Below are 23,941 nucleotides of genomic sequence, written 5' to 3'. Positions count from 1 at the left end.
AAACATGTCTCTCTATATGAATAAATATATATGAATATATATTTAAAAAAAAAAATGCAACTCTGGCAATGCAGGCCTCGCGGTCTCTGCATCTCTGACACCGAACTAAGTTGCCCAGTGAAATGTGAATTCTATACTCATATGCATGTGACACTGATGCTCATATTTTTGGGAGTGGCATACGAATACTAACTTTAACTGTGACGTGATCTTCTGTTGATATGGGGCTTGTATATCCAATGCCTTTGACAATCATCTGCACATATCAGAGTTTATATTCCATGCTGTAAAGCTATGGGGAATGAATGATTGTTTTTCGTTTTGTTTTTTTGCTTTCCTATTTCTTTTCCTTGAATAAATCCTGAATGATCACGATTTGTCTATTTTTTTATGGCTTAAAGTATCTCTGTGATGGTCTGTCATTAGTACGCTTTGGGTCTTTCATTAGCGGTCAGCCGGGCTGGACGTTTGCCGGTCTCCCACTAGCTCACAGCTTCAGGCTCGGGCTCAGAAGCTGGCTGGAAAGAGAGCATGTGAACACAGTCCAGCCATGCATGACCGCTTGCGACCCCCGAGCATCTGTGCGTGTGTCTGGCCAACATGTTAGACATTTAGCCATGTCCAGGAGGGTGAGGTGAAAAAACACAGTTTGCCAAGCTAGTAAGCATTCAACATGTACAAGGTGTCTGCCAGCTGACCAGACATGAAAACACACACACATTTAACACAAAGTGCATCTAAACCCCCGTTTACACTGCCAGTTAAATGTGACCCAATTCCAATTTTTTACTCATACAGTATGTGACACAGATCGGATCTGTTCTATGACCGTGTAAACATGAGAAAAAAAACACGCAAGCATTTGGACATTCAGAGATTGTCTTCAGACCTCCTTCATATGTGGAAATAAATCAGATTTTAGTCGGATATGTGACAATGCGACCATATCGAATTGAATTTATTGAGGCATTAATAATTTATTGAGGCATCATTAAACTTGCGACAATGTGGTACTTCTCCGCGGTTTGATGACATAGAAGGAAGAGCGTGTGTGGAGATGCTGACGCGGTAAACAACAACAAGGAAACATGGAGGAGGAAAGAGATCTTTCTCTAACCTACAAATTCCTTTGAATGGTGGAGGACACCATATATAAACCATAGGTGTAAGCTGCGATGACGGCCCTTTCCCTCCTCCTCCTCCACCTCAAAATCATTTTTAAGTTGGGCGAACTTTTTCGCAGAACTAAAAGCAGGACATTTTCTTCCGTTGTGGCTAGTGTGGCGCAGATGCTAGAACCCGCCTTTACGCATTCGTGACGTTTAAATTATTATTGTGTAAATGCATGAATCGGATATGGGTCACAATTAAAAAAATGTGTAAACAGACAGGCTATAAAATCAGATATAGGCAACAAATAGGAATTGGGCATCAAGACCTGACAGTGTAAACGGGACCTAACGAACAATTCCTGAACACATCTTTGGACCAAAACTAGTCTCTTCAGGATTTTGCAGGAATAATATTTTGCATATTTGCGGCCTAAAATGATGGTTCATAATTAGGCCTCAAAACATATAGCAATATTTGCTTCGGTGTCTTGCTGTGAAAATACACACAAAAATTGTCAAAAGTTCCTTTTTTTAATTGCACAAACTACTGGACACTAAACAACGATGCTAAATACTGGAATAAATGATGTCTAAAGTGTTGTGATAAAATGGTATTAAAGCACACTTGTTAAAAGGGAAAATATTAAGCCCATTTCCCACACTGTCAGAAATAATGGTACTACAGTTGTTACTGGTGTGGTACCTTTTCAAAAGGTACACTTTTGTACCATACAGGTGGATATTAGTATCTTTAGGTTACACATTTGTACCTTTGAGATACTGTGAGGTACACATTTGGACTTTTTAGGTATTTATATGTACCTTTAATGACCTAATGGAGGAAAAAAATACACCTTTTGAAAAGGTACTGCACCAGTGACGGATTTTGTACTTTTATTTCGGAGAGTTCATAGATTACAAAACATAACTGGGCCATGGTAAAGCCCACATTAAAAAATACTATAGTAATATATAGTAAATGCTACAGTGTTTTTGAACCATCCTATAATAAAGTGCTTGAATTAATATGTTGTGGTAATCATATATTTGCTGTAGTAATACAACAACTATGGTAATATACACAAATAACCCTGTACTAAGTTTTCTATAACTAGGTATAGTACTTTACAATATACCACAGTTTACTGTTGTAAAAACTAGATTATAGCATACAGATTTTATTACAGCTTATCTGTTCACAATGGTTAAATATACAATCACATAAACAAAGTGTTGTAAATACTATAATGTACACAAAATAATACACTTTACCATAGTATTGTTCAAAGCCACTAGTATTTACTCTAAACGACTATAGTGTTTTATCATGTGAGAACATTTACTGTAACACTTGCTATTCAGGAAAAACAGAATAGAAGCATCCTTAAAGTATTTTTTGTTTGCTTTAAAATTGATTCAGTGTTACAATCAGATCTATAAATAAAATTCACAGATAGTGGTTTGAATCAAAATGGCTCAGTGAATCTTTCAGAGATGTTAATGTGTAGACAGACCGATTCATTTGTTTTGGATTTGATTTAAGCATGCACTGAATTTTACTGTAAGACAGTTATGCAGTATGTTACTGTATTTCAGTGTTGCATTGTGAAATTTACTTTATTTTTACAGTAAAGATATACAATACTGTAAATACACATAAAGAAAGGTAAATGGTTCTGTAAAAGTAAATACAGTATTTTTGCTGTAATTGATTTACAGTAAGTTACTGGAAAACTGAACTGCAATATGAACTGTATTTTACTGTAGGACAGTTATGCGGTATATTACTGTATTTCAAAGTTGCATTGTGAAAATGACTGTATATTTTACAGTAAATATATACAATATTGTAAATACATATACAGCAAGATAAATGATGCTGTAAATGTAAAAACAGTATTTTACTGTAATTGATTTACAGTAAGTTACTGGCGAACTGCTCCCAGTAACTGCTACTGTAGATTCTATAGGACATTGTTAACAGTGTAGATAAATCTGAACAACATCTGTGTCAGAGACTAAAAACACCAAGCTAACCAGCAGTTTTTAGACCTTTACACTTATTAAATATCTGGCTAGTGTGTGAATCTAATTTGATTAACAAACCCAAAATTGAGTTGAGTTTTCACCCTAATTTTTATTTTCCATAACAATTTCAATAAATCACCAGTCACCGCACACTAGGACATTAATGTTCTTCTAGACTTTTTCTGCAGTGCAGACGTTGCAGAAACCCACTTTCATTTTACACACCAACATCCGAAACATCTTAAAATAGATGTCGAGATTTCCCTGGAGGAGAGAGAGAGAGCGCACATTGTTTTCCCCTCATGCTGCCGCAGGGACCAGCAGAGTTTCCCTGCCATTTTCCTCTTAAAATAAATGACTTCTAAATGCATCGCCTGGAGAACCATGCTCAGCAACATATGACCCACGCCATATCAAACCTGGATCAGTGGGAAATTCTGAGTCATGCTAATGTTATAGTTTGCTAAACCACAAAAATGTTCATGTTTTTGTTTGAAGCATGCTGAAGGGGCATGGCAGGCATGCTGGGGGTCCAAATAAAGGAACTTTCCCAGAATATAGACACATAACAGAAAACAGAGTACTTTGTGACATGTATAAACCAGACATTGTGGTAAAATCGGTTTTATCTTCGCACATTTGTTCATTTTTGACAATTTGGACATGCTACTTTGAATATTGGGTCTGAAATTGCATGCAAGTTTGACTTCAATACAACATTAGCACTATTTAACTGACTGTGAACAATGTTGTACTTTAATAGTCATTGGCTGCTAGGATTTCTCTCCTTAAAATTTCCTAAGAATGCTTTTCTGAAATTATATTTGGATAGAGAAAGTCCAAATGTGTGAATAAGAAACTAACTTTACCTCAGTGAAACCAACTATACCTCAATAAAAACCAACTTTACCTCAGCAGATCATAATAAAATGAAAGCCTAAGCCATTTGTCGGCATCGCTGGATCTTTGTTTGTGGTTTAACAAAAAAATCCACAATGAGTGCACACAAAGCCCACCTAGTCATTTCAAATCAACCAAAACTGTCCAAATATATTAGCCAAATATATCTCAAACAGCTCACATAACAAATCTATGACCAAAACAACTGCGGTCCAAATCAAATCAACACCTCAAATGCAATATCTCACAGCGCAGTTAGTATGAAACCAGCTTGACTCACCAGTGAAGCTCATCTGAAACAAGTTATGCTCAGCTGAATTTCTTTCGTGCAGGTCTGAATGTCTAAGAAGGAATTTTGTTTTCCTTTGAAAGCATGACAACGGCAGCCATCTTGGAAACACCCCAATATTGGTGTACCGCTACTTGCTTTCAATCGAAACTATTGGCCTAGCATGTATCAAATAAGAAGTCAAATCTGATATATTTAGATTAGTGAAGCTCTATCAAAAATGTCTTGCACATGCATGACATTCTGCACTTCTTTCCTACTTTATGCAGCAAATGCTGAGCAAATGGTAAATGCATTTTTTTTCGCATTTACTTTTGAGTCATGTTTTATAAGCTTTCAACATGCATAAAACAAGTAGTGGATCACAATACCAGTGATATGAGTCAGTTTTGGGATATTGAGATATAGGCATTATCTGACAGTTGAATAAATACGTTGGCCATTGATATATGGTTTGTTTGCATATAGGATAACATGTTTAAGATACACAATCTGGAATATGTGGGTAGTTTTTTGAGAAAATCGCCTTTATATTGTTCAAATTAAGCTCTTAGTGATGAATATTACCAATCAAATATTACGTTTTGATATACTTACACACGGAAATTTACTAAATTTCTTCATGGATGATCCTTACTTCATATTCTTATAATTCATTCATTAATTTTCTATTCAGCTCAGTCCCTTTATTAATCAGGGGCCGCCACAGCGGAATGAACAGCCAACTTATCCAGCATATGTTTTATTCAGCGGATGCCCTTCCAGCTGCAACCCAGCCCAACACCCATACACTCTTGCATTCACACACATACAATACGACCAATTTAGTTTATTCAATTCACCTGTACCACATGCTTTTGGAATGTGGGGGAAACCAGAGCACCCAGAAGAAACCCATGCCAACAGAACATGCAAACTCCACACAGAAATGCCAGCTGACCCAGCCGGGGCTCAAACCAGCGACCTTCTTGTTGTGAGGTGATCGTGCTACCCACTTTACTTAATACTCTTATAATTTTTGACATGAAATAAAAGTCATGACTTGGACCAGTACAATGTATTTTTGGCTTTTCCACAAATACACCACATCTCATTTCAGTAAGCACCATTACCGAACCATAGATATCTTGCAAAAAAGTAGATTAACCCTTTAGCAAAAGCTAAACAATTATTCATTTTCACTAAAGTTAATTGGCTGTTTTCATTTTATCTACTGTAGAAACTCTGTCATTATGAAGTGATGAAAGGCATGGAATTGAAGTTCCCAATAGTGACCTTTACTCAAGTGAAGCGACTTGAACAGGAAAATGTGGGGTGAAACTTGATTTTGTCCATTGGGAATGGTCCAATCTAATGGTTGTCGTTTTCTATTGGTTGATTTTAATGTGAATGACAGGTTCATCCCTCACGCTAATAAACACATTACTATTGAAGAGACTTTATAATAATATTAAATATTATTAGGGCTCGTGAATTTTGAAAAATAATCTGCACTGTAAAAGATGCTAGGTTCCACACAAGTCCTTCATGTTGTCACTACACAAATCAGTTAAGCTAACTTGATTGTTTGGTCACACTTTATTTTGATGGTCCATTTGTTAAATTTAAGTTACATTGCATCTACATGCCAACTAATTCTCATTAGATTATAAGTAGACTGTTAGGTTGGGGTTTGGATTAGTGTAAGTTGACATGTATTTGCAAAGTTTCCTATAGTCAATTAAATGTTTGTTGAAGGAGCAGTATCAACAGATATTAAGCAGACAGTCAACTAATACTCAAATGGACCATCAAAATAAAGTGTTATCGATTGTTATTACAAATTTAAGAGGATTAAACACAAAGCAATTAAGCTTTCCCCCCCAAAAAAAACAAGAATTGTGTTGTTTCAACTAATTTTAAATAAGTTTATGAGTGTGTACTCAAAAAAAAATCATAAATCACAGTCCATTTTAATTCATATGATGACTTTGACGTTATATTTAGTCTGTTTGATTCTTATCTTCATTTCCTGCTATTTGATCACATCTGCAGCTCCAAGTCTTTGATAGCAGACTCAGACTGTGTTGAAAGTGGACACACACACGTCAGCCTGGTGTGTTTTGTAGCTAGGGTTAATGTTTATGCGCTGACCGGATAATGATTGTTTGGTTTGGAGTGAGATTGAACTGTCTTAGATCTATACACTCGGCATTGTCAGCGTGCTGTGGTAATGCTTTGTGTAGCAGCAGTTGAAAGAGTCCAGCAAAGTTCAATAGCGGTTCAAATTGAGCAATTTCTGTTGATCTAGCGAGCCTACAGTTATCTAGAGACAAGGAATCAAAGCTACTGTCTGCTTAATGTGTTTTCAAAGGAGAAGACACACACTCTCTAATGTGACTCTACAGGGTCTCTGTAAGCTTCAGGACGGTTTTGACATTTCTTTCTATTGCACAATGCCTGCGGAGATTTATTAATGGAGGAATTGGGGGTGTACTGATGAAATTTCATGATGTTCCTGCGAGGACGTGGGAAAAATTCTTGGGATACGTTTTGTTTAGAGGTTATAAAGGCTCTAGTTGTGAAATGTAATATGTATAGTAATTATATAACACTTTATACATTTTGTATGTACAGTGCTATCCGGAAAGTATTCATAGCGCTTCACTTTTTCCACATTTTTTATGTTACAACCTTATTCCAAAATGGATTAAATTGATTTATATCCTCAAAATTCTACACACAACACCCCATAATGACAATGTGAAAAAAGATTTGTTGAAACTGTACAGAAGTATTCACAGTCTTTACAGACTCAGATACACTCTCAGAAATAAAGGTACAGGAGCTGTCACTGGAGCAGTATCTTTTCGAAAGATACATATAACAGTCCACAGTGGTACCTCAAAGGTGCATTTTAGTGCCCAACTGTACCTAAAAATTACCTTTGAGGTACCACCAGGGGCGTAGCAACCGGGGGGACGGGGGGATCCGTCCATTTAGAACCATTTAGAAACAGGTCATTAATAATTATATGAACATATGATCTCATACAGCCACTTTTAAAATGTCCGCTACGCCCCTGGGTATCACTATGGATCCTTCGGGTACAAATATGTATCTTTTGAAAAGGTACTGCCCCAGTGACAGCTCCTGTACCTTTATTTCTAAGAGTGTATATAGTAAGAAATATGAAATCCACTTTCATGCAAGGGTGTTTTCCATGCAGAAATTGTGCCGCATGTCAGAATTTAGTAAAGTGTAAGGAACTTTTGAATCCAGCAACAGGTAAAAATCTTAAAATAAGAACCTGTATTACCTACTCATAATGTGGTCTATATGTTAAAATGTCCGTGTCAAAAGATATATAGGGAAGTTATCACGTCAATTGAAGTTGCGAGTAAGTGAACATAAATCAAGTATACGACGACAAGATCTAACTTCGGCAAGACATTTTATAGAGTTTGGACATGACGTTAAACAACTAGAATGTAGGAATTGAAGAAGAGGATGTAATCTGTATAAAAGATTATTACAAAGAGAAGCGTTATGGATTCACTATTTAAAATCACTTACACCAAGAGGAATAAATGAGGAATTGGACCTTTCTGTGTCTCTTTAATGGTTTGTTGCTCAGCTAGAATATTGTGAATCATGGATTTTGAGTATGTAATGAAACAAATAATGAGATTAAAGAGTATTTTTTTGTGTTTTGGACTGTCGAAATTTCGTTGCATTGATGTAGACATGAATAAGTTAATGTCGATAATTTATATGTTACTTTCCTGTGCAATGGAGATAATGTTTTTAAAGGTGAGGGAAATGTTTTTTGTGTGGTTAATTACAGTATATTGAAATGAAAGTGAGGTTGTTTTTAACTTTTGAGTGGCCGTCTATGACGCAATGTGATTGACTGTGGGATAAAAGGGTGGAGTGAGAGGATTGTGTCACACACTGAGGAAGTCATTGTGCCGAAACGTCTGTGATTTGTATCACCTAAGAATGTAAAATAAAAGCTATACAAAGTAATTATTTAATAAGTGTGAATCATGACCTTCTGAATAATATATTCAATGTACAATTATATGAAATAGAAAATGGTAATCCTCATCAGGGCAAACATACTATTTACAATGTGTGTCATCTTATAAATGAAATATGATTTGTACTGAATAACGATTGAGATTTCATTTGTTCAGACCTTACTAGATTCAGCTTGACTGCAGACTCCTCAACTGGGAATATGAGGGAGGCCATCATTTCTCAGAATTGGACACGTTGAAAACATACACTCCTTGCCCTTCCTCTGCTCTCTATCTCAATCTGCTCAACAGATGAAAGGAGTGTGAGTGAGGATTTGCTGAAAAGCCGTCACTGGGTTGTCTGCCTGATAACTGAACCTGTGATGCATTACTATCAGCCACAGCAGAACGGAACAATCAGATGTAATGCTATTCAGTTTAATCACAGCATGTGTCCTCACGCTTCTGATCAAACTGTGTGTGCGCGCGTGTGTGTGTGTTTATGTGGGTGATTTAACTGTACTTTTTCTGCTAGAGTGTTAACAAATATTAAAAATGAGTAAATATTAGAATTTTGGGTGAACTAAAACACTGTAGACATGTTTTAAGGTGTTAAAAATTCACCTAATCAAAGTTAATTGCTCTAATTCTGAATACAAGTCTACACTATTACATTAGGTTACACTAACAAGTCATTTGTGAGTTATGAAGTCTTCATTTTTACAATATGATCTTCAATTTAAAAAGCTTATTAACGTTTATCTTATATAAACTTCAACATGAAAATTATGTACAAGTTAATTGAATTATTGCTGAAATATTACATATTTTGTAGACTGCCCTGCAGCCTCACGAGTCCATATGTTTGTGCTGTGAGTGTGAGTGTTGGAGCTCACAGTCCGTGTGTGTATCTGTGTTGTGAAGGGCTGTGTTGGGGTGGAATGGCATTGAGGTGATGTCCTGCATGTCTCTCCACTGTCTTCAGATGCTCTTGAAGCTCCTGGCGTTCCCTCTCAGCACGGCGCAGCACTTTCCGGGTTTTCCTCAGAGAATGCCTCAGTTTTCCCACTCGTTCTTTTAATTGTTCGTTCTTCCTCTCCAGCTCGGCCACGCGCTCCTCAAGCTGTCCCACCCTCTCCTCCTCCTCAAACAACACCTTCTGCATGGAGGAACACAGCAGCTGAAAAATTAAAAGCACAAAGAGCGATATGGTCACTTATGAGTACTGTAGGCCCACATGCAGTATGTGCACGCACAGAAATCTGAAGATTTTTGAGCCCATCATTGAATCTTTTATGTACCTCTGTAAATTTGAGCAAATATACATCTATTCAGTTTTTATAATCATTCATTCATTTTCTTTTCCGCTTTGTCCCTTTATTCATCAGGGGTCGCCACAGCGGAATGAACCGCCAACTTATCCAACATATGTTTTACGCAGCAGATGCCCTTCCAGCCGCAACCCACGACTGGGAAACACCCATACACTCTCATAAACACACATTTACTACAGACAATTTAGCTTACCCAGTTTATCTATAGCACATGTCTTTGGACTTGTGGGGGAAACCGGAGCACCCAGAGGAAACCCACGTGAACACGAGGAGAACATGCAAACTTGACAGCGCTACCCACTGCGCCATCACGCTACCATTTTTATAATCATTTCAGTAATACTATTGAATTATTGAAAATTATTGTATAATTGGAAATGTTCAGATAAATTATATACAACACGTAGAGTAATATTTTATGTCTTTTGAGTGTATTATATGAGAGAACACAGTAGATTTGTTTACCAAACAAGTGGTTTAAATTGTATATTAAAATATTTATAAGTGTTATTTTTTATTTTATGTGTTAGGTTTTCAGCTCTTAAACTCTAAACAATTATTTTTACAAACTTCTGCACAGAAATATTAGTCCATACTGAAAGCCAATATACTTCAAATTGAATTTAAGAATGGTGTGATGTAATTCCAAATAAAATCAGTGCAAAAAACATAAATATTTTGGGGATTTTCAGGACTCCACAACCAAAAGCCAAAGCAAACTGTCCTGTAAAACTTCATTCTGCTGGTGAACTTCTTCCAAATAACATTGGTCTGATGATGTAATATGTGGGTGTGGCTCAGAGGCTCCAGCTCCTTTGACACAGAAACTGTTCAGTTCATCAAAGTCGGATACAAACAATATAACACATTACAGAGCTGCTATAACAATCATTTATATGAAGTGCAATGTATATATGAAGTGCAGATGCTTTCTCAATTGCTGTTCTCACTAATGCCATTTCTGTTGTGCAATAATAATAATAATAATAAAAATAATTCTGTACATTTATATAGCGCTTATCTGGGATACCGGGGTAAACTCCTACTTTTTTTCGTAGGACATCCTAGGATTTTTTAATGACCACAGAGAGTCAGGACCTCGCTTTAATGTCTAATCCGAAAGACGGTGCTCACTGAGCAGTATAGAGTCCCCATCAGTATACTGGGGCATTAGGACCCACTAGACCACAGGTTGAGCGCCCCCTGCTGGTCCTACTTGTTAATAAAAAGCAAAATGAACAGAACTTAAATACAAATTCATCTAAATGCGATGTTGGATAACTGTATATCACTGCAATGCCATTTCAAATATATACCTCTAAACAAAAAATAATAATTAAAAGGTCAACACACAATATGACATAATCCCAGACCCTATTATTTCCAGTTGAGCCATGCCTTTCTTCTTTGCGCCTGCACATATGTCAGTGTGTGTGTGTGTATGAAGGAGGCAGTTCAAAAGTGGCCTGCTGTCATGCCCACAGTAGACACAAGCTGGGACATGCTGTGTGTGTGTGCACATGTGGAGCTTGTGTGATTGCATGGCTGCTTCTGTGTGTATCTGAGCGATGGGAGGCCGTATGTTCAGTCTGAACAGTGGAAAGTCCCAAATCCTTATTGTAAAGGGACAATTCTTGTGGTACATGATGTCAAAGGCCACCATTTGATCTAATAGGCTATATGCACAGCTAGTGTTTTTCAGCCAATGATAAACTTCCAGTGAAAGCTTTATGTGACCATTTTCAATGTAAGAAGGTTGCTTGACAGCATCGATGTTGTAATGTAATTATAAATCATTCAGTTAAATAGACTTAAGCATTCATGTAGTTGTTCAAGTGTAAAACAAGACGATAGACTGTGTAAACTCTAGCGCTGTTAGTAGCAACAGATGAGCGCAGAAATTCCATTGAATATACTGCTGTAAAATAAATTGTCATATTTTAAAGACATGATGGTGGAAATTGAATTTAATGCAGTGCTTCTTGTCCGATCTGAGACCCACTTCATATTGTATATCGATCAGGCAGTGAAGATCACTGATTTTTAAAGAAAACAGATCTTAAATGTGGCAATTTTGTAATAAAAAGACAGTTCAACAGAAGCGCTAGGGCTGACTGGCTGAAAATTAAAAGTCCATGTGTGCATATACCCCTTGCACAAATTAAATGATGATGAATGTAAACACAAATGGCAGTCATGAAAACTAAAGTTTCACTTGGTATTTTAACATGGTATTGGTATCACAAGCGTATCTGTGGCTAAAGCTCTTTTGAGTTTGTGATTTTGTTGCTGCAGATTATATTCTCTCTACAGTAGAGGTTTTTGGGATTATTCTTACTCTGCTGAAAGCAGTTTGTTGATTCCAATAAATACTTTTTTAAATGTTCGATTGATTAACTGGGGATAATGCAACCTCATTGTACTTTTTGTAGTTTTTATAAAACAAACACTGATTTGTACACAGTTTCACAGTTCAAGTCAAAATTATTAGCTCTCCTGTGTTTACTTTTACTTTTCTTGTCTTTGTTTAATGTTTCCCAATTTATGTTTAACAAAGCAAGGAAATTTTCACAGTATTTCCGATAATATTTTATCTTCTAGAGAAAGTCGTATTTGTTTTATTTCGGCTAGAATAAAAGCAGTTTTTAATTTTTAAAACCATTTTAAGGTCAATATTATCAAACCCCTTAAGCAATATATTTTTTCCAATTGTCTACAGAACCCTAACTTGCCTAATTAACCTAATTAGGCCTTGCACTTTACGCTGAATACTAGTATCTTTAAACATATCTAGTCAAATATTTTGTACTGTCATCATGACAAATATAAAATAGATCAGTTATTAGAAATGAGCTATTAATACTATTATGTTTAGAAATGTGTTGAAAAAATATTTCCGTTAAACAGAAGTTGGGGGGAAATATACAGGGGGGCGAATAATTCTGAATATAACAAATGAATATATAAAATGTTTAAAATGATATACACTACAGAAATACTGAAGGGATAAACACAGCATTTAAAAACGTTCCCGGATATAAATGTATGCAGCGAATAAGAAGCCATGAGAATGACTATTGTTGTGTCCTACTGTCTAAACAGAACACCCACTGGCGTAACAACACCAGCACTCTCCAAATGACAGCTCTTCCAAACTACATGACACCCTGACAGGTGGAGAGCCACACACCTAAAACAACACACACACACACTGGAATAAACATCTCTGCTCATTCACAAGACCTTATGGTCAATCATTTGCTTGTAAAACAGTAAACAGCTATTTGCTAATAGTATTTGACATAAGGTTTCTTCTTAATGTAGGTGATGTGTATTTACAGCCACAAGAGCCAAACATAGCCTGTTTTGCTTTCAGACCCAAACCAGACCCAGATGTGATGGTCAATGAGTCATCTATAACAATAGACTGTTTTGAGAAAAGAAAAAATGGCAAACAAGTAGAAGTGACAATAAGAGAAAGAATGAAGAGATATATAGACAGACAGACAGACAGACAGACAGACAGATAGATAGACAAATAGACAGATAGATAGATAGATAGATAGATAGATAGATAGATAGATAGATAGATAGATAGATAGATAGATAGATAGATAGATAGATAGATAGATAGATAGATAGATAGATAGATAGATAGATAGATAGATAGATAGATAGATAGATAGATAGATCTCAAAAGAACGTCCTCTTTAAAAGTTTATTTGTTTATTTGTTAATCGATTACTTTAATTATTTGTTATTATTATTATTATTATTGTTTATGATCCGCTTTTGTAGTCTGTTTGGACTGTAACCCGTGTCACAATATCTTTAAAACTTTCTTCTAATTGACTATTTTTGAGAGCACATCGTGCATTAAATTCATCCTGATTATTTTGAATAAATATGTCACAAAAAGCAACAACAACGTGACATAATGCACCAATCACTGAGCGTGGTGCATGAACTACACAGAATCCCTCTCTTTAAAAAAATAAATAATAATCGAAAATCTTTTTGGACAAATACACATGTATTATGAAAATCTGATACACAATGTAATACCTTGAAAAATGGCATTTTTGATGTTTAGATTTTTTTCTAAATAGATTTATCAACTTTTAATACTAATTAAGACCACATGGACATGCTGTACAGGGTTCATACACAATTTTACCTTTCAAACTTTTTCCAAAACCTTCAGGTAAATATACATGACCTAATGTTGCGTGTTTAAAAATAAAATGCACGTTTACATTTGTTACAGCATATAAAAAACATATGTGACAATCTATGTTCAGTAGTTTGATTATTTCTATATCTGTAAAATAGTTTTTAGAAAGTATCTTGCAGTCTGTGTAAAAATATTTTAGAAATGTTGGCTTGTGTTTTACTTATAATAGTACAAATTAGCACGCACAGTAAATTAGCACCCACAGTATATCTTACCCCTGTAGTTAGAGCTTGAACTATGATGAACGCGAGTGAAAGAGTGGCGCAGCTGAAATAAAGTTGCTTTTTTACCCCACGCAGAGAACGTCACCTAAAGACATAAACCGCAATTTACCCAATATTCATCCATTCATTTTCTTTTCAGCTTAGTCCCATTATTAATCCGGGTTCGCCACAGCGAACTGAACCGCCAACTTATCTAGCACGTTTTACACAGCAGATGCCGTTCCAGCCGCAACCCATCTCAGGGAAATTACCCAATATTATCATGTCATAAATATTCAAGTACCCAGACATTAGATATCCCATGCCTTTTCCATGCTACCTTATTCATTCAAATGATTTGCAGTGTATAACAAAAGCAATGGTGTTTTTGCATTCATCTGAATCTAATTAGCGTTTAATACTGTATAATGTGTGTTTAAGACGGATGGTAGAGGAAGCAGGGGAAGACACCGCACTGGCTCCAGTCACAAGAGCACAAAAGTCCCTCAGGCGGCCTCGAGCAATCCTTTTCCCACAGGAAAGCTCCTGTGTAAAAGCACTCTCATTATCTTTCTGAGGTTCCCGGGCCTGATAATCACCCCCACCTGTTCCTGCAGCACACATACTCCATCATTATCTTTTCTCTTTGCATCTGTCTGTCTGTCTCTCTATCTCTCTCTCTCTCTCTCTCTCTCTCTCTCTCTCTCTCTGTACAGATGTGATTACTGAATTGCCACTGTGTCTTTTATGGGCTGCGATACCTGAATAAACGTGACAGTATTTGAAGAACATGCTCAGGGTTCAATAAGGATGCTGTTAATAGAGCTTCAATTGTTTTGAAGCAGAATATTCCTCTTTGCATGTAGACCGAGGGCCGGACACATCTGTTTAAAGCAGCAGACACCTGTTAAAAGAATTCTGCACCTCCTCGGGTCACTGCTTCAAACATAAACATGCATAGACACACACACACAGGTCAATGCCTTTAACACAGACACACACTCTCACACACACACACACACATGCACACACACGCACACACACAGGTCAATGCCTCTAACACAGACATACATAGACACACACATGCACTTGTACAGCTATCTTTATGGGGACTTGGCATAGAGGTAATAACAGCTTCTACTGTATATTATATCCCCTACACCTAACACCAACCCTCACAGTAAACAATCTGCATTTTTACAATTTCAGAATACTTCACTCTGTGTGATTTAGGAGCTGTTTTCCTCATAGGAACCATTTTTTTTTACTAGTATTACTATCCTTGTTGTGATATTTGCTCCCCACAATGTAAGCAATACAAGGTGCACACACCTCTGGCAGCTTATGATGCTTACAAGTACCACAAATTCTGAAAATACATTTTTCCTTAGTTGTACAGTTCAAAAGAAAGATTTTAGTTAATTCATTTAAATTAACCAAAAGTGTATAGACTCCACTCAAGACTGCAACAACGGCTGGACAATTTACCTCTGCCATAACACGAATTAATGACATTTTCAAGAGTTTACACTTAGCTGATGATTGATAATAAAGCTGGATTGGCATGCTGTCCCAGGAGAGAGCCCTGAGCTCATAAGATCCTCGAGCCCGGGGCTCCCTCACGTTTGCAGGGCAAGAGGGGAGTTTGAGCTCAGGTAGATCTCGAGAACTCCCCTGCTGTTAAGGCAAATGGGGGATTAAGGATTGCTATGAGGATGTGCTGCTGATTAAGAGCTCATCTATGGTGCTGATTTGGTTTAATTTACCTCTGTTACATGTCTTTGAACTGTGGGAGGAAAACGGAGAACGCGGGGGAAACCCACGCGAGCACAGGGAGTACATGGACTTCACACAGAAATGTAAACTGGCCGGGTAAAGACCTGAACCAGAGACATTCTTGCTGTGAGGCAACAGCGCTAACCACTGGGCTGCCGTGCCACCCTGTCAAGGAAAAGGGAAAGAGAAGGGGTGGAAGGGGGGATTCTTCAAGACAAAGATACACGTTAATACTGTACTTGATGTCAATGATGTTAATGATGCGAAATACCCTACTGTAATGTCTATGATTACATAAAATAAATAAATGCAGCATATATGAACACATACAGACCCTTACAGTCTCTGACATGTTACCAATTACAGAAAAACTACACACACAGCATGCATTTAGTCCTTATTGTGCTTTATATAATAGTCCAAAAGGTGATGATAATACCTAAACATGGCAGTTTATTCATGTTTTAGGTTGCTGAAAGAATCATTTGCTCCTTTGTTTTTTCCGGCTTCTCTTTTGCGTTTTCGTGTGTCAGTCTCGCATTTGTCTGTTTCTGAGAGGATCGGATGTCCGAAGATCTTCAATAATCACGCACACGCTATCATCAGCAGCTCAAGAAGTTTGTTATTTCAAATATAGACGAGCAGCGAGTGCAATTGAGAAAGAGAAACCGCTCAAGCTTTAAACAGCCTTGTAAAAAATTACAGGGCACACAGGGTAGAGTCTGCTCTTCTTCTTGGCATTGTGGCTGGTCATCAAGATGACGACAAGGTTTGTTTGAGCTCGGGTCGACCATGACTCGTTATTATATGTATATATTATTATGGTGTAATGTCTCGGCTGTGTATTTAAATATGGAGGATCCTTTGTTTTCATTCTGGCTTGTCCAGGAGCGAATGACGTATCTCTGTAAACCAACAGCGTTCAGCTGCGCATCTAGCTCCGCCTTTTGGTACACTTTTGCCGGTCTAGGTACCCTTTACAAAGGGTACCCAAAAAGTGGTACGGTATGATACGCTTTTAGGTACCTTTTGACAGTGGAAACGGCCATAACAAGATACTGAATCATACCGTACCACTCTGTGGAAACGGGCCATAAGGTATAAGGTAGGACACTCTGGTTATTTATATGAGTTAGGAATCGTCTGATTGGTGAATCATGCATTAGCTAATGTAGGACCGGCCGTAGTCAATCATAAGCACGTGATCCTCTGTGAGTGTAAATGATTTCTCACAGATTAAAAATATATATAAAAATTAAGATCAATAAGAACTGTTTTGATGAGCAATACAATATTAGTCAGTAACCAAAAAAATACATTGAAGACACAAAGTAAGAATTTAATAGCATTAGATATTTAAAAAAGAAAATCAACCTAAATGACCCAACCCGAATAAATAAATAAATAATATGAATGATAATTTTATAAACCATGTCATTTTCTATATTAGCCTGAAAAAGCTAAATAATTCAGACACTTGACTTCATTTTGAACGGTACATTTCTTGTTTACCAGTTGAAATTTATTATCAAAAGTTTTTTACTACTTTCTTTTTGCTACGGGCCAAATCCTTTTTGTACTACTGTACATGTTTATCTGAATGAAGAGGGAAATTCCCACTCCCCTCATGTTCTCTGTATGTATATTACCAAATATGAAAGCGTTGACCCTGAGCTGATGACTGTTTTCGGCTTTCGGTGCCTATTTATCTGTACATTCTGGCTTCTCATTGTGTTTGCCTTAAAATGAACCCCTCTCCTCTCAGACCACAGTCCGACTAATGAGCGGCTTTGTATTTGATGTGAGTGAATGTACAGCAGGCTAATCTCATTAAGGCAAACACTGATACTGTGTGTCTGTGTGTGTGTGTGTGTTTTATATGCTCTCATCCTCTATAACCCCCGAGGACCCCTGACATTCCTCCCATTCTGCCCCGAACCGTCCACATCAAACGCCTGATTTATTTTCCTTTCAAAACCCACCGCCTTTCCCCAAGAGTATGTCCAGCTGACGTCTCTTCTTTTTTTATGCTCAATCTCTTCTATATTTTCAGTGGCAGATGTGTGTGTTTAGGTGGGACAGGCTAACTCTGAGAGAGAGAGAGAGAGAGCGAGAGAGAGAGAGAGAGAGAGAGAGTGTAAGGTAAAGCAGCTCTAGCTGGGAGGTCTTTAATCCGGTCTCTATCGGGCCGAACGAGCTCTTGAATTCCCTACCGTGATCAATACAAAAGACCACCAAAGAAAGGGAGTTGTGTGTTTACGTGTGCACTTTATAAACCAGAAGTCCCATTTTTACCCATGAGGACTCAAACATGTTACATTCATATTATTCTCACTTCCTGCGCTACTCGCACCTTTTCGGCTGCAGCCAATCAGAATCCTTGATTCGTTTTTTGCAGCTTTAGTTGTTTCGTCTCTAGATATCAGCACTATTAGAATGGGGCTGGTGTTTTCACAGGTAAAAATAAAACAGCTGTGCTTGCAGACACTGCGGTGTTCATAAAAAGCCTTTTACGAGCCTCTTGAATTTACAACGGAGTCGTTTCGAAAAGCCGAACTTGCTTTGAACGTCTGCCCCTAATGATGCACTCAAACGTATGCATGACGATTTATGCCTTGTCTTCACAAGATGGATCACTTTCTGCTTGCAAATGTTGAATCCGCATTAGGGCTGCATTAGTTTCAGCATCGATATCACAATGTGATCATTTGCAATAGCTGCATGATATGAGTCTGTATTATAATGGATCATTTGCATGTGTTTTTTGAGCCATGTGGAACATCAACAGCCTGAGGTATCAAGACATTTGTGCTGCCCATTACATTACAAACCACAGGAGAGAGCAAAGTCTTTATTCTCATACTTCAGCCTCTACATCAAAGTTGAAAGCAAAGAAGGTCAAAGTGCTTCAGGATTGGCCAGCCCAGTCACCAGAAATGAACATTATTGAGCATGTCTGTGGTAAAATGAAGAAGGCATTGAAGACGAATCCAAGGATTCTTGATGAACGCTTTCTTTGCTATTCACTTCATTAATAAGTTATTTGAGTCATTGCAGAGATGTATTGGATGCAGTCCTCCAAGCTCATGGGAGTCATACACAATATTCATTCTGTTTCAACTGCACCATGACTTTATATTCTATAATGTACATTATTTCTGTTAAGTGACAAGACTTTTGTCTAAGCAAGGTCAAACCTTACTGTCCTAATTAAATCATTAAAAATCAAGACATGATCATATTTTATTTTGGTAAAATAAGCATAATCTAGAGGCTAGAATCTAGAATCTTTGCCTTTCATATAAGCCATTCCTGACACCAAATTATTAACTAGAAGTCAAGTTATTATTTGTTGCTTCTAAAACTTGGATTGGTGACAAGACTTTTGCCAGGTAGCGTATATATCTCAGAATAACAAACATTGCAATGTTTGATTTTCCAATATCATACAGCCCTAATCTGCATCATTAAGGAGTTTCTTGTTTACTCTTCCCATTGCAGTGCATGTTAACCCCAATCTGTGTGTGTGTGTGTTTATTGGTGTCGTACCCTGCTGTCTTCCTGGCTCTCCCAATCGCTATTAAAGTCGTGCATTGTCTGTCCACCAGAGCAGTTTGAAAACTGGAAGAGGCTCGAAAACAGGCGTCTGTTCTCCAGAGTGTCAGGGAATATGGCATCCTGGAAGTTAACTCCATGCGGGAGGATGTTGTAGTTTTCATCCATCCTGTTTAGGGAGAGACACACACACACACACACTGTAATGTTTGTTTGCATGTACATGTGAGAATGCTTTATTGATTGATATGATGGCTTAACTTGAATATATCCGATTGCTACTGAAACAAACTGAAAATATTTATTCAGTTCTTAATGTTAATTGTCGATTGTGCATACAATGCTTTACAAAAATATATGTTTTAATTATAATAATATTACAATATAATTAATGTAGTTTCCCAGAGATGGGTTGTGGCTTGGAAGGGCATCCGCTGCGTAAAAACGTGCTGGATAAGTTGGCGGTTCATTCCGCTGTGGCGACCCCGGATTAATAAAGGGACTAAGCCGAAAAGAAAATGAATGAATGAATGATTGTAAATGTTTTATTATTGTAAAACTGTAGCAGTCATTTTTTTTGGTGCACTAATTCAGTTTTTACTACAAATGCCATTAGTTAGACTATAGTTTGTGTAGCAAAATAATGATGAATTGATTATTCCTATGGTTAAACTACAATAAGCATGTTTTTTTAACCTACAAAACTATGGTAAAATTTTCATACGGTATGTTTGATACTTGTGCCTACAATAGGGCTCTCAATATCTGCACACACATTAAAATCATAAATTAACCTTCATTTTAAGCAGTTTGTTTCAGGTTGAAAGTTCAATGGAAAATCTGAGTATGGGAGTTGAATGATTCATAAACCGCTAATGATTTGTTTGGGAATATAATGTAGTAGTTAAAGGGATAGTTCACTCAAAAAATGAAAATGTACTCATCACTTACTCAACCTCATATTGTTCCATACCTTTATGAGTTTCCCTTTACTGTTGGAACCATAGACTGTAAAAGATATGGACGTAGTATTTGTGACGTCACCCATAGGTTTCTGAAGAACGCAAAAGAAGCTAGCTAGCATTTTGCTTAGACAGGCTTTTCTTTGGGAAAAACACTTAATACTTCATTACCTGCGACTCGGTTGTGTTCTGACTACATGTGCTTGGCTGTACACCATATCAAAAAAAAGTGTTTATACTTTTAAAAACACTGTTGTAATACATTGACCCACTAAACATTGTTCTTATGACGTTTTTCTACAAGAGGAAAGCGTCAATTACTTCCAAACACTTAAAACATAGTCTGTGTTAGTAAATGCATGGCTATTGATGAAATCCAGGCATAACACTGTATGACAACATTTCAGATAACTGTTCTAGAGCCTTCAGCTAATCAATCTGTCAGATTTTGGAGTGCATTACAGGTCTACAAAAATATAAATAATAAATTTTCTTGAATAAAAAAAGCAAATACATTTATAGAGATGGTATAAGTTAATTATTTCACTCACCTGGGAAACAGAGCCGTGAATGGTTTGTGAGCACAATTAAGTGCACACAGCATGACATATCATCTGATAATTGTAAGAAATAATTTTAAAAAGCAGCTGACTGTGTAAAGCCACATAAAACAAAACAAAAATACGATGAATATGCCGAGTTCAGCGGCTGATCAGCCGGAATGACATAACGAGACCTAGCTGTCACTCAAGTGGCCATGCCCTTAATTATGCAGACTTATTATAGCTTAATAAAAAGAAAACGGATGAGTTATAAAAAAATTCACCCCCCTCACAGTCATGAATGATAATATTAGCTATATGAACCAAAATCGTTCTTTGTACCAGGCTGTAAACCCCCTTATTTCTGCTGTAAAGTTGGCCATTTTTACAGAGGGCTCAAAATAAATCTGCTCTATTATGGAGCCAGGACTAGCGGAATTTTGAAGAATTGCAGTTTCAGTTACTTCCACATTTGCTTCATGAGGGAGAGTTTGAAGGTTGCCACTTGATTGGAACACAAAAGAAGTTATTTTGAAAAATGTTAGAAACCTGTAACCATTGACTTCAACAGTAGAAAAAACAAACACTGTGGAAGTCAATGGTTACAGGTTTACAGCTTATTTTTCAAAATAACTTCTTTTGGGTTAAAAAATAACTCCAGACAGATAGAGTTTGAGTAAATAATGACAGAATTTTCCGTTTTGGGTGAACTATCCCTTAAAGTTTCGTAGGGATTTGGCCTAAAGTAGCTTTTAATGGATGTCTTTTATTTATTTATTTATTTATTTATTTATTCCACTGAAAATTTATTTAGAAGTTTTGAAAACAATAAACAATACATAATCATATAAAAAATATTTGTTTCAATTCAATAGGTACCCCCCAACAGAAGCTTAAAATAACAACTGATTCTTGCACCCACCTGAGAAAGAATATGTAGGAGTTGTTTTCCATCACCGTGTGTGACTGACAGCTGAAGTAGCCGAGTCCCGTGAGGTTGAGGCGTGAACCCGCGGGCACTTCCAGCATGCTGCCCCACGCCTGGTCGCATAGCAACTCCACCTCCGCAGCGTACAGCAGCGCGTCCTCGGCGCGCTCGTGCTTCTGGTACGGCAGGTAGTTGTACAGGCTGGACGCGTACGGCTCTTCGTGGATGGCCAGCACTTTGGCGTACACGATAATCTCGGCGAGTTCAGCCCGACAACCCTCGCTCAAGGGTCGCCACTCGCTTGGAAGCTGGCATGCAAACGCGGAGCCGAAACCCAGCGTCAGCAGAAGCGCAAGGTGCATGCTTCCAGTGCCAGTAAATTTACGCGCGCGTAAAAAGTGCTCGTTCACAGGTTAGTGGATAGTGAAGGCGCCCATGCGGGTTATCCAGGGTCACTTCGCATAGTCTTGAACTGTCCGGACTGGTGTGGGTTCAGAAGCAAAAGTTCCCACGTCCTGCTCCTCCTCGGTCCATCACTCCTAAAGTTTGTCTCAGGCCAATCGGACGCGCTGGAGTTTAAACAGCCAATAGACGAGCTGCGTCCTGCGTTCATCACCAGACGCACAGCTGCATTCTCTTCTTGGACTAATTTTCTGTCCTCAATGGTTATACAGTTGAAGTCAGAATTATTAGCCCTCCTAAACTATTAACCCCCTTGTATATTCTGTTTAATAGAGAGAAACACATTTCTAAACATAATGGTTTTAATAACTAATTTCTAATAATTGATCACTGATTACCTACTAGTGATTTCACTAGACATTTTTCAAGATACTATAGTATTCAGCTTAAAGAGCAATTTAAAGGCTTAACTAGGTGAATTAGGTTAATAAGACAGGTTAGGGTAATTAGGCGAATTATCGTATAATGATGGTTTGTTCTATAGACCAGTGTTTCCCAACCCTGTTCCTGGAGGCACACCAACAGTACATATTTTGTATGTCTCCCTTATCTGACCCATTTGTGTCAGGTTTTGGGGTCTTTTCTAATGTTCTGCTGAGTTGATTCAGGTGTGTTTGATTAGGGAGAGGTTGAAAATGTGTACTGTTGGTGTGCCTTCAGGAACAGGGTTGGGAAACACTGCTATAGACAATCAGAAAAAAATTGCTTAAGGGGGCTAAAAATATTGACATTGAAATGTAAAAAAAAAAAAAAACATTAAAAACTGCTTTTATTCTAACCAAAATAAAACAAACAAGACTTTTTCTAGAAGAAAAAATATTATAGGGAATACTGTAAAAGAATTCCTTGCTCTGTTAAACATAATTTGTGAAATATTTAAAAAATTAAAAAATTTACAGGAGGGCTAATAACTTTGATTTCAACTGTAGGTAGCAAACAGACCACTGACTGTGAGAATTCACTTTCAACCAAAACTGCTGTGAATAAAAATGAATTGACAGATTTGGAAATGCTTACTAAATGCTGTAAAATCCTTTGGTTTTTACATTTCGGTTAGCCTTACATTTGCAAAAAGCCCACCAAGCAATTATTGAAATAAAATTCAAATGTTCCCCTTAATTTACAGCTTAAAAGTGCAAAGTGTAAACATGTTGTGTAACAACTAATATATGACAACTAATACCAGACTTTCATTCATTATTGACTTAATAGACTATTACTTCTCTCAGAAGTCTTGTCGGAAATTCTGTTTTAAGATTTTCCTACAAGCTGCAGCATTAAATCCTACAATGAGGAAAATTCAAAATTAGTTTTGAATGTACGAGTCAGTCAAATGAATTTCAAGCATCAAAACATTAATTGTAAAACTTTATCTAATCTGTTTATTTATTTTCATCAGAATGTGCCATATAATGAGTATCCTACATTTAACCATGATTTAGACACCCACTAAAGTGTCATACAGTGTAATAATAGGTTGATAATTGGTTATACCTATTTGCTAACAATAGGTCTTTAACTATTAAAAAAAAATATATATATATATATATGTTTCGTATGATCACCCTTTTTTATATATATTTTTAATAACAACAAGTCTTTTAATTGACATAAT

General features: G+C 37.0%; 1 protein-coding gene across 1 annotated transcript; it reads right to left on the bottom strand.

The window, feature by feature from the left end:
* Positions 1 to 8,889: 8,889 nt before the first annotated feature.
* ccdc3a (coiled-coil domain containing 3a) lies at positions 8,890 to 22,390 on the bottom strand. Its single transcript, XM_056455116.1, has 3 exons — positions 21,859 to 22,390; positions 19,427 to 19,601; positions 8,890 to 9,510 (listed from the first exon to the last, which is right to left on the bottom strand). Exons 1-3 carry the CDS (start codon positions 22,224 to 22,226, stop codon positions 9,223 to 9,225), a joined length of 831 nt encoding a protein of 276 aa, XP_056311091.1. The 5' UTR covers positions 22,227 to 22,390; the 3' UTR covers positions 8,890 to 9,222.
* Between the last annotated feature and the right edge of the window lie 1,551 nt (positions 22,391 to 23,941).

Source organism: Danio aesculapii, chromosome 4 (genome assembly GCF_903798145.1).
Source record: "Danio aesculapii chromosome 4, fDanAes4.1, whole genome shotgun sequence".
Classification (NCBI taxonomy): Eukaryota; Metazoa; Chordata; class Actinopteri; order Cypriniformes; family Danionidae; genus Danio; species Danio aesculapii.
The sequence above is the reverse complement of the archived record's forward strand: the minus strand, read 5'-3'. Positions and strand labels throughout refer to the sequence as shown.

What these genes read in the sequence shown, in the direction of transcription:
- ccdc3a (XM_056455116.1), bottom strand. Translation starts at nt 22,226, where the DNA reads ATGCACCTTGCGCTTCTGCTGACGCTGGGTTTCGGCTCCGCGTTTGCA. An exon ending in TCCTACATATTCTTTCTCAG is followed by an intron (nt 19,602 to 21,858) that starts GTGGGTGCAAGA and finishes CTCCCTAAACAG; the next exon opens with GATGGATGAAAACTACAACA. An exon ending in AGAGCCAGGAAGACAGCAGG is followed by an intron (nt 9,511 to 19,426) that starts GTACGACACCAA and finishes TTAATTTTTCAG; the next exon opens with CTGCTGTGTTCCTCCATGCA.